The 15,099-nt window shown below is 44.8% G+C and overlaps 1 protein-coding gene across 1 annotated transcript in view; it reads right to left on the bottom strand.

The window, feature by feature from the left end:
• Window positions 1-6,789: 6,789 nt before the first annotated feature.
• The window catches only part of CDYL (chromodomain Y like), a 104,061-nt gene continuing 95,751 nt past the window's right edge, over window positions 6,790-15,099 (bottom strand). The window contains exons 6-7 of the mRNA XM_082259385.1: window positions 8,429-8,572; window positions 6,790-8,344 (exon numbers count right to left, since the gene is read on the bottom strand). Of these exons, the coding sequence (XP_082115511.1) occupies window positions 8,186-8,344; window positions 8,429-8,572 (303 nt within the window). The 3' untranslated portion in view covers window positions 6,790-8,185. The remainder of the gene's footprint in view (window positions 8,345-8,428; window positions 8,573-15,099) is intronic.

Genomic DNA, 15,099 nt, shown 5'->3' with positions numbered 1-15,099 from the left:
AGGACTTCTGAAGGTTCAGAATCCACCTGAACTCCTCCAGAGTTCTCATGGTGATCTCCAAATTTGTCACCAGCACTGTGGGAGACTTTGCACAGAGAAGCAAATTGTCCAGCTAACCCAGGACCAATATCTTCTGCTGTCGTAACAGCACCAGGACCAGAGCCAACACCTTTGTGAAAGTGGCAGAGGTGAGACCAAAGGATAATGCAAACTGATAGTGATCCTCTCCCAAACCGTTGGTGTCCTGCACATATGGCTTAGTAAATGGTGTCAAGAGCAAGGATTTGGCTTTGTTTCTCATGATAGCTCTACTTGGAATAGAAAGGAACTGTACAAAAAAGATGGTTTGCATCTTTCTCTCAAAGGAACAAATGTACTTAGTGAACAACTCCAAGAATTTGCGAAAGAGTATTTAAACTAGGAAGGGGGGGCAAAAGAGTGGAATTACAAGAGTCCAATTGCCCCCCGAAACAATGCCAGAACAGGTCAGAAGCACAGAGGTTAAGAAATGATAAGCTCAGAGTCCTGTCTACAAATGCTCGCAGTTTAGGTAAAAAAATCAATGAACTTGGGTCAATTATGGCATCTGAGAATGTAGATTTAGTGGCTGTTACGGAGACATGGTTTAATGAAAGAAATGACTGGGACATAACCATACCAGGGTACTCTTTATACAGAAGAGACAGAGAAGGCAAGAAAGGAGGAGGAGTGGCCCTGTATGTGAAAGATAGCATTAAATCTAACCTAATACAAGTTGGTGAAGCCAACATAGAGTCAGTTTGGGTTACGTTGCAGTTTGCTAATCATGCAGTAACTCGTGTAGGTGTGATATATAGACCACCTGGTCAAGTCAAAGAACTAGATGATCTACTAGTTGAAGAAATAGCTAAAATGACAATGAAAGGAGAAGTTATCATTATGGGAGATTTCAATCTTCCAGATATAAACTGGAAAACCAAAATAGCAAGTTCTACCAGGAGTACAGATATTCTAAATTCCCTACTGGGGTTGTCTCTGCAACAAGTGGTTGAGGAGCCAACCCGGAGGGAGGCCATTTTGGATCTGGTATTCACAAATGGTGATTCGGTATATGATGTCATTGTAGGCGAAACCTTGGGATCCAGTGATCACCAGTCAGTGTGGTTTAATATAAGAACTGTGAAAGAGGCACACCACACAAAAACAAAAGTTTTAGATTTTAGAAAAACAGACTTTTCAAAAATGAAATTGGTCATAAATGAGTCCTTATCAGACTGGAACGGATTACATGGAGTCCAGGAGAAATGGGACTACTTAAAAGGTGCATTATTGAAGGCAACAGAAAATTGCATTAGACTTGTCAGTAAAAGCAAAAAAAGGAAGAGACCACTGTGGTACTCAGCAGAAGTGGCCCAAATCATTAAAAATAAAAAGCTAGCATTTTGTAATTATAAAAAAACCCAGAGCAATGAAGATAAGGAAATCTACAAGATTAGGCAGAAAGAGGCCAAGCAAGTTATAAGAACTTCTAAAGCGCAGGCAGAAGAAAAACTAGCTCAGTCTATGAAAAAGGGGGATAAGACATTCTTCAGATATATAAATGAAAAAAGGAAATTAAAACAAGGAATAACTAAATTAAAAACAAAGGACGGAAGGTATGTAGAAGAGAATAAAGGGCTAGCCGACTGCCTTAATGAATACTTCTGTTCAGTTTTTACAGAAGAAAAAGGAGAAGGACCTCCACTTCAAAGGATGACTAATGAATCATTTGATGCATGTGTCTTTACAGAGGAAGACGTTCTAAGATTGCTGTCTAAAGTGAAGACAAATAAGTCACAGGGTCCTGATGAGATACACCCAAAATTATTAAAAGAGCTTAGTGGTGAGCTGGCAAAACCATTAACAGATTTATTTAACCAATCATTAGTAACAGGAGTCGTCCCGGAAGATTGGAAATTGGCAAATGTCGTGCCCATTCACAAGAAAGGTAGTAGGGAGGAATCGAGCAACTATAGACCTGTGAGTCTGACATCAATAGTAGGCAAATTAATGGAAACCCTATTAAAGGATAGGATTGTGGAACATCTTAAATCCCATGGATTGCAAGATGAAAAACAACATGGGTTTACTTCAGGGAGATCATGTCAAACAAATCTTATAGATTTTTTTGACTGGGTGACTAAAATAATAGACGGTGGAGGTGCAGTAGACATTGCATATCTAGATTTTAGTAAGGCTTTTGACACTGTCCCACATAGAAGACTTATCAATAAACTGCAGTCATTGAGCATGGACTCCCATATTGTTGAGTGGATTAGGCAGTGGCTGAGTGACAGACAACAGAGGGTTGTAGTCAATGGAGAACATTCAGAACAAGGTCATGTTACCAGTGGGGTACCTCAGGGATCTGTACTGGGACCAATTTTGTTTAATATCTTCATAAGTGATATTGCAAAAGGCCTCGATGGTAAGGTTTGTCTTTTTGCTGATGACACAAAGATATGTAACAGGGTTGATGTTCCTGGAGGGAAACGCCAAATGGAAAAGGATTTAGGAAAACTAGAAGAATGGTCAGAACTCTGGCAACTGAAATTTAATGTGGATAAGTGCAAGATAATGCACCTGGGACGTAAAAACCCAAGGGCAGAATATAGAATATTTGACACAGTCCTGACCTCAGTATCTGAGGAAAGGGATTTAGGAGTAATTATTTCAGAAGACTTAAAGGTGGGAAGACAATGTAATAGAGCAGCACGAAATGCCAGCAGAATGCTTGGATGTATAGGGAGAGGTATAAGCAGTAGAAAGAGAGAAGTGCTTATGCCGCTGTACAGAACACTGGTGAGACCTCACTTGGAGTATTGTGCGCAGTACTGGAGGCCATATCTCCAGAAGGATATAGATACTCTAGAGAGAGTTCAGAGAAGAGCTACTAAACTAGTACATGGATTGCAGGAAAAAACTTACCAGGAAAGGTTAAAGGACCTTAACATGTATAGCTTGGAAGAAAGAAGAGACAGAGGGGATATGATAGAAACTTTTAAATACATAAAGGGAATCAACTCGGTAAAGGAGGAGAGCATATTTAAAAGAAGAAAAACTACCACAAGAGGACACAGTTTTAAATTAGAGGGGCAAAGGTTTAAAAGTAATATGAGGAAGTATTACTTTACTGAGAGAGTAGTGGATGCATGGAATAACCTTCCTGCAGAAGTGGTAGCTGCAAATACAGTGAAGGAGTTTAAGCATGCATGGGATAGGCACAAGGCTATCCTTCATATAAGATAGGGCCAGGGACTATTCATAGGATTCAGATTCAGATATATTGGGCAGACTAGATGGGCCAAATGGTTCTTATCTGCCGACACATTCTATGTTTCTAAGGTAGGCATCTTTGATGTCTATGGAGGCCAGGAAATCCCCCTGATGTAGGGAAGCCACCACCGTGTGAACAGATTACATCTTGCATTTTTGAACTCGCATGAAGCAATTCAGTGCCTTCAGGTCCAGGATTGGACGCACATTGCCCTCCTTCTTGGGGACCATAAACAGGTTTGAATAAAAGCCTTGAAAACGTTCCACACACGTAACCCGAAAATATTGCTCCCTGTTGTACCAGGTCCTGTACCGCCCCAAAGAGAGCCTGTAAGCGATCTGGGGACAGTCTCACATTGGAAGGTAAGAACCTTACCGGTGGAATGGATCGAAACTCGATCTTGTACTCGGACCGTATGACCTCGTGACCCCATTTGTCTTATATTCAGGATAACCACAGGTCCGGGAACCGGCAAAGACATCCCCCCCACCCCAGATACAGGTGAGGGCGCACCTTCAGGCTGAAGGAGCCTTGTCCTCAGGTCTGGAGAAACTCAATAATAGTTTGCCAGACCAGGGTCGCTTGGAACCACCCGAGGGGGCCTTGAAGGACTTTGCCTTATCGACTAACCCCGAGGGACGAAAAAAAACTTCTTACATGCTGAAAATGAGGGGCCCCATCTGCGACACGGGTCCTTACCCTTGTTAGCCTGTGGGAGAAAGGTGCTCTTACCCCCCTGTAAGACCTTTGATAATGTCATCCAGTGTAACCCCAAACAGGCGAACTCTTGAAAAGGCAGATCAGTCAAGGCCTTATTTGAGGTCTGATCCGCAGACCAACACTTTAGCCAAAGTATACGCCGGAGGACCACTGCCGAAACCGACAGTCGACCCAAAACAGGAACAGCATCCAGCGCGGCATCGCAAACAAATTGCAGCCCCTGCACCAGCTGGTCCAACAGCTCATCAAAGGCAGGAGGAAGATGTCTCCCCTTCAGGTCATGGCATAGTAACTTAGCACATTCAGTTAATGTTTGCGAGACAAGGGAAACCGTGAACACAGGTCTTAGTGCAGACCCCGCCATGGATTGCGGGCCACAGACTCCGCCTCTCCATACGCCAGATCCTTACAGGATGGGGAATCATCCACTGGGATCATGGTAGCTTTATTCAGTCTTGAGACCAGAGGGTCCACCGTAGGTGGCACAGTCCACTTCTTTATGAGGGACTCTTCAAAGGGGTAGCATCTAGCAATCCACTTAGGCACCCCAGGGGAAAGCTTTGGGCGGTCCCATTCTTTTCTGAGCATGTTGTCAAAATACGCAGGAAAGGGAAAAACCTTTGCCGCTCTGGACAGCTTGTGAGTACCAAACGTAACCTGCACCTCGTTCACAGTAGCAGCTGCGTCCTTAGGGTCTCATGCACAGACACAACCAGGGCGTCCACCAGTGCCTTTTCTTGCGCGGTGGTGGAGGTAGAGATGTCATCCTCACTGTTAGAGGAAACAGGGCGCGAGATAGTAGACCCGGCAGGGAGACCCGCGTCTGCGGTGGCTGAATCAGACTCAGAAGCTGACACATCAGATGAGGCAGTGGTAGGCGGAGGGCGTTTCTTGGCACCTCGCCCTTTAAAGACCACATCCACCAGGGACACAAAGGATTCCAGGACCACCAAAAGTGCATCTATGGACAGCTGAGAAGCGGAGGGCCCTGCAGCCTCCTTGAGGGAGTCAGGTGGGGGACATGTTCTGCAGGGTCCATACTGCACCAGGGAAACCCCTTCAGCAAATTAAAAAAAAAAAAAACGTCCTACAGCATCCCCAAGAGGTCAGGCAGAGCGCACTGAAGGCCCCCAGCAGAGAGAGACTCCCAGACTCACCTAAGATCTGCAGAGCACGTGTCTGCAGTGATCTCGATCCAGAAAGAAAGATCTGAGAAGCAGCACTAGGATATAGGGAGGGGCTCCACCAAGAAAAAACACCTCCAGGATCTCCCAAAACATGGCCGCCAGTGATTCTTATTAGAAATCCACAGCAAAATGGCCGCCGAATCTTGCAGAGCACATGGGCTACAAGAAAAAGGGGACCCTGCGCAGCTTGCGGAGCTACTGACCCTCGTGGGGACCCCCCAGCTTCCTGGACGGGATCGACAGGAAGTGGGCCCTAGGAGTAACAGGTAAACCCCCCCCCCCGCACTATCGCTCGTCCGTCGCCGTCCTGAGGGTCCGACCATCCTAGGGAGGGCCCGCGTCCACCCCAAAATCCGCCAGAGGGGGGAACATTTACTCACCATACCAGGAACAGGCGGATGCCATCTCCTGACAGAATCCCTCTCCACCGAAGTGGGGGGGTTGTCAGCCAATAGGAACGCTGCCACTCAGGCCTAGACCCGGTTGTATGCGCCCTGGCGGGACGTTCAACTCGCGGGGCCGCGTCCCCGTCCAGTGGACTATGTCGTGGCCAACCTAGAGCGGAGCTGGGGTCTGCGCGCGCTCTCTGGCCGACTGGGGTGACCACTGGATCTATATATCCAGCCCCTTGCCCAGATCCGGCTTAGTTGCTTGTAGATCTCACAGGATAAAATCTGGCGCAAAAGCTAACTAGAAAAAACTTTGCCAGGACCAGAGAACCCAGCAAGGAACTAGGTCCTTACTCCTGGCTAGGCAGAATAAAACTGACATCCTATACCAGGGAGAGGGTATACTGCCCTGGGACTGCCCTTAGGCGTAGCCATAACTTTTTTTCTGCCTAGTGTCCTACTCCTGTAGGGGGCAGTATAACCCTACTGATATGAAGATCATAGAGACTGCGTCCCTCAATGAATGATAGAGAAATAAAAGCTGAAATATGCCTGTCATTCAGGATGTTGGAAGATAACGGACACCCAACTCAGTTTCAAGGCTTTTTACAAACAGCATATGCAAAACTGGCAGAGCTGGATAGAATCACTCAATTGTTTTGCAGTGATCTATTTTTTCAACAGCATCCCATGAAACATGTATCACAATAAACTTTATTTTTCTGTTCGGTCCCCCATTCTTAATGGTAGCTTAAGCCTCAATCTTTATGTTCCCATTTTACGAGCCTGCAATTTCTGTGCTGCAACTCCACATCTTGAAGCATCCTTGAAATCTGGGTACCAACCAAAGCAATTTCTTAATTTACCATGCACGAGATTGTTTGTAAGCTGTTCAAACATCCAGGCAAAGTAGAGATAACTTGGGTTACTCCTACTTGCTGCAACTTTCTATGCAGAGCACTCCCTTATTGTGAGCCAACATTTCCATTTATAATAGGTATGCATTAGAAAATGGGAATTTATTATATAGAAGTTTACAAAAAATTACACGTTACAGCTTTGTAGAGTATTTTCAATCTCAGCTATATCACTTAAAACTCACAGAACATCCCTTATGTTCGTTTTTAAAAAGGCACATATTTTAAATAACACATTTGCTTTGAAAAGGCACATTTTAAAAACAACAAAGTCTGCTGTATTAAATATGTTAAGAAAAATTAGTTTTATTTTAGCCAATTTCACAGCTGTGTTTTTAGAAAACTTTACAGACTGTACAGTTTATGTATTTATGCTGTAGAACAAAGGTGTAGGTCCAATGAATGCAAAAATACTGTACCAACCCAAGCTACAGGCAGATTTACAGGTTGTGCAACTCTCCAACAATGGGAGATTTACAGGGGGAGCAACTCTCCAACAATAATGGGAGATGGTCAGCTGGAAGTAAAAATGTAAAAACTGTACAAAAATAAGATTGATTACTTTTCTTCATACATTCAACAAATTGCAAGCACAGATATCCTAGTATTAATAGTAATATATCTGCAGTCACAAATCATTAAAAACACTCCCAAAGGAATAGCACATTATATATTTACAAAACACTTGTCTACACTATACATAAAAAGTAAAATATATTTATATATGTTTTATATAGTGTATTGATTAAAAAGGCAACAGAATAGTACACTCCTAACAAAAAGGTAGTTTTTGGGTGGGATATTTTGTAATTTTATATAGTGTACCAAAATTAACTTATTAAATAAAATATATTCTAGTGAACCTAAAATTTATACAAGTGTGAACATAAAATTATTTTTGGTGTATACATAACCTGCAAACATCTATGTAGACTCACCCAAGAACTAAAATATATAAACAAATATATAAAATAGCCTTCAGCAAATGAATGGACCTCAAACTTTACACAAGATAACTCAATGACCTGTTAATACTGCATCACACTAAGAAAAACATCTTGACAGTGGTTTCTTCATGCTACCTTGATATTAACTAGACATTTTTCTGACAGTATGTCAAGATTTTTGTTCTTGAACAATTAGCATATGTCCTGAGAACACACACACACACTTTTTTGGGTTTATTAAAATGCATCAGTATACGGTTATTGTCCTGTGGGTTTTGTTTAAGTCCATTTAATATTAGAAGAAAAAAAATTCTGAGGTATGTAACCTTCTTTTGAAATAAAGCATTGCCTCGGTCCTACCTCCTCAGAGGGCAATGAAAGTTAGGGCTTGCTGCTACCCGTTTTATATTTAAATATATAATTTTATATATATATATATATTTTTTTTTTTTATGAACAAAAATATGCATTTCCAGACTTCCCTGTTGCTCGGTTTAATTGTCTTCCTCTCTCAGTACTGACAATTGTTCAAGACAGCACGTGTCAAGGTTGTTAACAGCAACCTCATGTCTCCAGCTTCAGCCTGTGAAGTCGATGGCAGGCTTTAGATATTTGTTCAAAAATTAGAGAAACAAAAGTTTTAAATAAATTCAGGGCATCATAAAAAAAATGTTCCTGAAAGCGTTTCAAGGATTCTTTGTAAAACAAGCAACAATTTGCTTTTTTATTTTTAGAATTCATCAATTTTCCTTTGCAAATATTTTAACATGGAGTCCATTCCTTGAGCAGATCCCCAAATCTTCTTTAGCACTTCACATTCTCTTTCATTTGTCTGTTCCAATTCTCCACGCATGACATTACGGACTAAAGCTTTGGATTCTTCAAGTACCTACATTGGGGGGGAAAATTACACTTGATCAAAAGATTACTAAATAGGTAGACCATAAGATTGAATAATTTAAGTGCTGCATACCACTGGATTGCAGGCGGCAAGTTCTCTAATGCGAACCATGACTTCTTGTGTGAAAGTTCCAGGCCAGAATACCTGTGAAACTAGTCCTTTTGCACATGCTTCTTGCGCAGTTAACTTTCTTCCACTAAGTAACATCTCATTTGCCTAGGATAAAAAAAAAAGTGGGATTTAGAATTATGTGATTGATGTAGGTTTGCATCATTCATAAAGAAATATACTCTTGATAAAAAAAAGACACATCAAAATAATACTGTGTGTGTACTTACTGTATTGTATGCCAAATTCACAAAGTACTGCAACAGTTTTGGTTCTGAAAGCGACTTATGCACAAAAGGTAGTTCTAAAATGTGCTACTTTTACACTGTGGCGCCAACTCTCTTTTGGCGTACAAAGAAGAGACAGACAGACTTAAGCGAAAGTGTCTCGCATGCATTTTAAAAGTGGCGCAGCATCCGCCAAATCCAAGTACAAGTTCTAGACAGGTACTAAATTTGGCACATGCTGCACCAATTTTAGAACACACGAGAGACACTTTGCAAAATCCGTTTGCGCCAGTCTTTATGAATTCCAGGGAATGCGTTTCGAATTCAGCAGCAGTTTTGGGTATAACTACACCATACCATTCCTCAGGTAGAAACGGTTTCTGTCTGAGGAAGGTTGTGGTGTAATTATACCAGAAACTGATGCTGAATTTGAAACACATTGTGTCTTATTTGTTCAATATAACCTGAAGTGCAGCAATCCTGATTTTTTTGCTGATATTCCATAAACACACAAAAATATAGCCTTTCATCTTGTATACTGTGGCACGAAGAATATCCAACAAACACTTAAAACACTTCCTGCCGGGAATGCATATCTAGTTAATACAGATTGAGTTCAAACAAAAGAAATTATTTTAAATGAATGCAAGCAAACGTGCGCAATGCTGTGCTCAAAAATCCAAAGCTTGTCAAGATAGCACAACTTGCACAGTACTGCTATATAATATAAGTTGCAATTTTAAATAACCTGGACTCCATAGTCCAATCTAGGAATGGTTAAATACGTCATATGCACCAGGTACAAGTTACTAGAGGAACTAAATCCTCCTATATTGTGGTAGTAAAATCTTCATTATAGGTGACCCGCATACAGGAGGTGTAAAACAGGATTTTTGTGCTTACTCCAATATCAGCTTCTTGGAGTTCAATCAGGGAAACAGGATGAGACAAATACAATCAAAGACAATTGGGTTATACTGCTCTCTACAGGAGAAACTGCACACTGGCAAACCAAAAGAAAAAAAGCTGTAAGGCATAACACCCCTCCAATCTGCTTCAGTTTTGTAAAAAGCAATATAAAAAGTAGACTTCAAACATCGAGGAGTTGGACTTCTCAGTGAACTCCAAGAAACGGTATGCACAAAAACCCAATTTTTTTTTTAGTTCATTAAAGGATACAGATTCAAAAGTAAACTAGAGGCAAATGGGAAGTCCAAAAGCAGTCTGAGGGATGGGCAACAGCTAGCAATAAAAAACACTAACTAGCCTATAAGAGTTTAAAAATGTGAAGCAGCCGTCAACTCAAAATGTTGCCTGAAGTATTTTACACCCAAAACTTGCATCAGTTTTGGCCTGAACATTCACCTAGTAACACGGATGCTGAAAAGTCCTAAGCAGCAATTGTAAACCTACTAGTGTTTGTCTTGACAAGAAAAACTGTACTTTCTCTAAGCCTATAGGCTTGAATAATGATCTGTCTAAACCACGGAGAGAAGGTGAAGTGAGAAGCTAGTTCCCTTTATAAGGACCATTAAGAATGACAAATTTGTTGTAAAAGAATAATTGGTTGTAAAATAAATACGCACATTAGGAAACAGTTCCGAACCATAAAAAGGAAATCATGCTATGATGTCCTGGTTGAGATAAAATGCCAAAACTACCTTAGGAAGAAAGGAGGCTTTGGGCATCAAGACAACCTTGTCCTTGTGTAAGATCAGAAAAAGTGCTTTACAAGACAAAGCATCTAACTCCGATACATGCATTGCAGAGGCGATGGCAACAAGAAAGACAACCTTGTGAGTAAGAAAAGAGGGTATGAGTTCAAAAATGGGATTTTTGACTTACTGTAAAATCAATTTCTCTGATGATCCATGATGGACAAAGCTTGTGATCTTCATAACCATTGGGTTATACTGCCCCATACAGGAGTAGGACACTAGGCAGAAAAAGAATCTAGCTATTCCTATGGGCAGTCCCAGGGGGTATACTCCCTTCTCTCTGCTATAGGTACTTAGTTTAGTTACAAGCAGTGTCAGAAGAAATACAACTCCACAGAGGGGTGGGTGCTGTGTCTGTCAATGAACATCAGAGAAATGGATTTCGAGGTAAGTCAAAAATCACATTTTCTCTTTTGTGCACTGATGGACACAGCTCCTGATCTTCATAACTATTGGGAAGTCACAAAGCAGTGTTAAACATGAGGGGTGGGAACAGCAAAAAAAACAAATAAAAGCAGCCTGCAAGACCTTGTGGTCAAAAGAAGCATTCGCAGATGCCAATGCATCCACTTTATAAGACCTTGTGAAAGTGTGCACCGACAACCAGGTGGCTGCCTTGAAAACCTGCGTCACTGACGCCTAATGACGCAAGGCCCAGGAGGCACTAAGCGCCCGAGTAGAGTGTGCCTTAACCGGAAAAGGAGGAACCTGACCCTTGATGGAATAGACCTGAATCACCGTCTGTCTAATCCATCTGGAAATGGTCACAGAGGAAGCGGATAACCCTTTCCGAGGACCATTCGTGAGCACAAATAGTGAGTCTAAAAAACTCCCCGAAAGACTTCCTAGCTGCCAGGTACATCCTAATTGCCCAGACAACATCCAAGGCATGCAGGGCAATTTCCTTTAGATGTTTAGGTTTGGGACACAGGGAAGGCAAAATAATGTCTTCATTCAAATGAAAATCAGAGACAACCTTTGGAAGGAACGACGGACAGGGGTGAAGATCCATCTGGTAAGGTGAACAATAGGATAACACGGCCAGTTCTGACACCCTGCGCGCAGAGGTAACAGCCACTATAAAAAGCCATCGTCTGAGACTGTGTAAGCAAGGGAATCTCCTGAAGATTCTCAAAGGGAGGCTTCTGGAGGACTGAAAGCACCAAATTGTGGTCCCAAGACAGCAACGGAGGAACCAAATGTCGTACACCCTGAAGAAAGGTATGCACCAGGGAGTGTGTGGCCAAGGGTCCTTGGAAGAAGACCGCCAAAGCCAACACCTAGCCCTTGATGGTACTCAAGGCCAATTTCGGTTCACCACCCTTTGAAGGAAGGTCAAGATCCGAGCCAATAAGAAGGAGCGAGGATGAACCTCAAGAGAGACTCACACCACGCATTGGACGTCTTCCACGTACGATGGTAGATCTTCCTAGAAGTAGATTTCCTAGCTTTTAACAGCATAGAAATCACAGACTCAGATAACCCTATATCCTTCAGCACCTGGCATTCAACAGCCAAGCCATCAAGCCAGCGACTGTAAAACAGGATGGAAGATTGGTCCTTGGGACAGCAGATCCTCCCTGAGAGGAAGCTTCCAAGGAACTTTGGCGACCAGCCGCACCAGATTGGTGTACCAAGCCCGGCAAGGCCAGACCGGAACCACTAAAATAACCGGAATTCCTTCTGCCTCAATCCTGTGTAGAAGTCTTGGCAGAAGCTTGAGAGCAGGGAAGGCGTAAATCAGACGATACTGACCCCACAGGGCCACCAGCACATCCGTGGCATCCGCCACAGGATCCCGTGACCGAGCCACAAACCTCTGCACCTTTCGATTGAGCCGAGACGCCCACAGATCCACCTCGGGGATGGTCCACCAGAGACACAATTGATTAAACACCTCCGGATGAAGGGACCTGCCGACTGGAGGCAATCCGCCTGCCAGTTTTCCACCCCTGGAATGTGTACGGTGGAGAGGGCTGGAACAAATCGTTCTGCCCATCTTAGAATGCTGGCTACCTCCAGAGCCGCCAAGACACTTCTTGTGCCCCCCTGGTGATTGACATAAGCCACGGCATGGTCTGATTGAATGCACACTGGGCATCCCTGAAGACAATCTGTCCAATGGTCCAGACACAGTCTGATCGCTTGGAGTTCCAAGACATTGATCGGTAGACTGGACTCTTCCTGATCCCCTGAGCAGAATGTTTGCCAAGGATGCCTCCCCAGCAGGACAGGCTGGCATCCGTGGTGACCACTGTCCAATACATTAGGAGGAAGGATTTGCCCAGGTGAAGAGTCGGAGAATTTAGCCACCATATCAGGGACTCCTTTGTTCCCCGACTCAGCCAGATCTAATTGTCCAGAGACTGCGGAGTCTTGTCCCATTTGACCAGAATCTCCCTTTGCAGGAACCTCATATAGAACTATGCAAATTAAACCGCCTCGAAGGTCGACACCATCAGGCCCGGCACCCGCATGCAAGTCCAGAGGGATGACCATCTGCTGGACAGCAGAAGACAAATTGCAACCTGCAATTTTTGGAGTTTGTCCAGAGGAAGGAGCACTCTGGCTAAGGTGGAGTCCAGAGTCAGACCCAGATAGTCCAGCTTTGTGGATGGAACCAGAGCAGACTTCTGAAAAGTCAGAATCCAGCCAAACTCCCGCAGAGTTCGTATGGCGATCTCCAGGTTATCCACCAGAGCAGTAGGAGGCTCTGCTTGCAGAAGAAAGTCATCCAAGTAGCCCAGTACCGTGATCCCCTGTTGGCATAACAAAGCTAGCATTGGTGCAAACACTTTTGTGAAGACTAGAGGGGCAGAGGCGAGACCAAAGGGTAAACGTCACAAACTGATAATGCTACTCTCCCACAGCAAATTGGAGAAAGCGCTGGTGACCGACACATATCAGAATGTGAAGGTAAGAATCCTTGATGTCGATAGAGGCCAGAAAATCCCAGATGCAGGGATGCCACCACCGTGCGAATGGACTCCATTCTGAACTTCTGCACCCACACAAAGCAGTTCAGCACCTGAGGTCCAGGATTGGACGCACCTTGCATTCATTCCTGGGGGCTGCAAACAGGTTTGCGTAAAAACCCCTGAAAACCTTCCCGAAGTCAGAACAGGGACAATCACTACTTGAAGTAACAGGTCTTGTACCACCCCAAACAGACCCTGTAAGTGGTCCGGGGACAGGCGCAAGTTGGAAGGATAGAACCTTGCAGGGGGACAAGAGCAAAACGCGATCTTTTACCCGGACCGAATGACTGTGTACCAGGGAAGTCCACGGGTCCGGAAACCAGCAAACAAGTCTCCCTACCCCTGATACGGGCACACCTTCATGCTGAAAGAGCCTTGTCCGCAGGTCTGGAGAAGCCCACTCTCGGCTTGCCAGACCAGGTTCATTTGGATCCTGGCCTGAAAGGCTTCGAGCCCTTGTCAGTTGACCCTGAGGGACGAAAAAAAAATGTCCTATAAGCCGAGAAGGGGGCGCTTTTTGTTAGCCCGTTGCCCTAATGCCACCTCCAACCGGGACACAAAGGACTCGAGGAGTGCCCTCAGTGCATCAATGGATGGTTGGGACCCGGAGGGCCCCGCAGCCTCAGAGAGGGGATCAGGTAGTGAGACGTTCTCCAAAGACTCCATGAGTCAGCAGGGGGACCCCACAAAAAAAAAAGTGTAAAACACTGCAAGAGAAACTCCACCGTGCTGGCAGCATCACCTAGTCACCAGGCACAAAGCGAGCCTCAGTACAGAGAACCCCACTCGACACCAACCAGGAGAAAGAGGCACCTGCAGCCACCAATATAATCTGCACTGCACGCGCGGCAATCAGGAAGTAAAAAGATCCAGGAGTCAGCACCAGAGGATGAGGAGTGGCTCCCACCACAGACATCGCCCCTACTGGGCTCCACTGTCATGGCCGTTGCGATTTGCAATGGATAAAAACATAGGCTACAACAAAATGGCGGCACCACGAGGCTTCCAGGGACCCAGGAGGGATCCCTAGGCCTCAAGGACAGACCCAGGCAAGAGGGGGGGCCCTGGCAGGAGCCCCCACTAGGTACAACCCCTCGCACAGCCGTCTGTCCCCATCGCCAGTATAGCGCCCTGCCCCCACCCCAGGAGCTGGAACAGACCACCCAAACCGCCCCAGCATAACTGAAGGGGGCAGGGTAAGTTGGGGGACAGATGAAAGGGGGGTGCCTGATGGGAAGGAGGGGAACCTGGGGGTCCGACCATCCCAAGGAGGGGCCCATGTCCACCCCAAAACCCTCCAGGGAGAGAGAGGGGACAGCTACTCCCCATACCAGGAACCGGGTGGGCACGGCTCCAGATAGAACCCCTCTCAATCCAAATGGGGGCTGCCGGCCAGGAGGTATGCTGCGACTCGGGCCGAAACTCGGTCGTATGCGACCTTGCGAGGATTTTAACTCGCAGGCCAGCCCCCGTCCGGTGGGGCTATGTTGTGGCCGACCTAGCGTGGAGCTGAGGTCTGCGCACGCTCGCTGGCCACACTGGGGTGACCACTGGATCTATATTATCCAGCCCGTCGCCCAGTCCGGCAGTTGATTGTAGATATCACAGGAAAAATCCAGGAGAAAATATTTCTATCCAAAAAGAAAAAAATTGCCAGGACCAGAGATCCCAGCAAGGAACTAGGTCCTTACTCCTGACTAGGCAGAAAAACA

This window comes from Pelophylax lessonae (assembly GCF_965119305.1).
Source record: "Pelophylax lessonae genome assembly, chromosome: 5".
NCBI lineage: Eukaryota > Metazoa > Chordata > Amphibia > Anura > Ranidae > Pelophylax > Pelophylax lessonae.
Note: the sequence above shows the minus strand (reverse complement) of the source record. Positions and strands in the feature narration are given on the sequence as shown.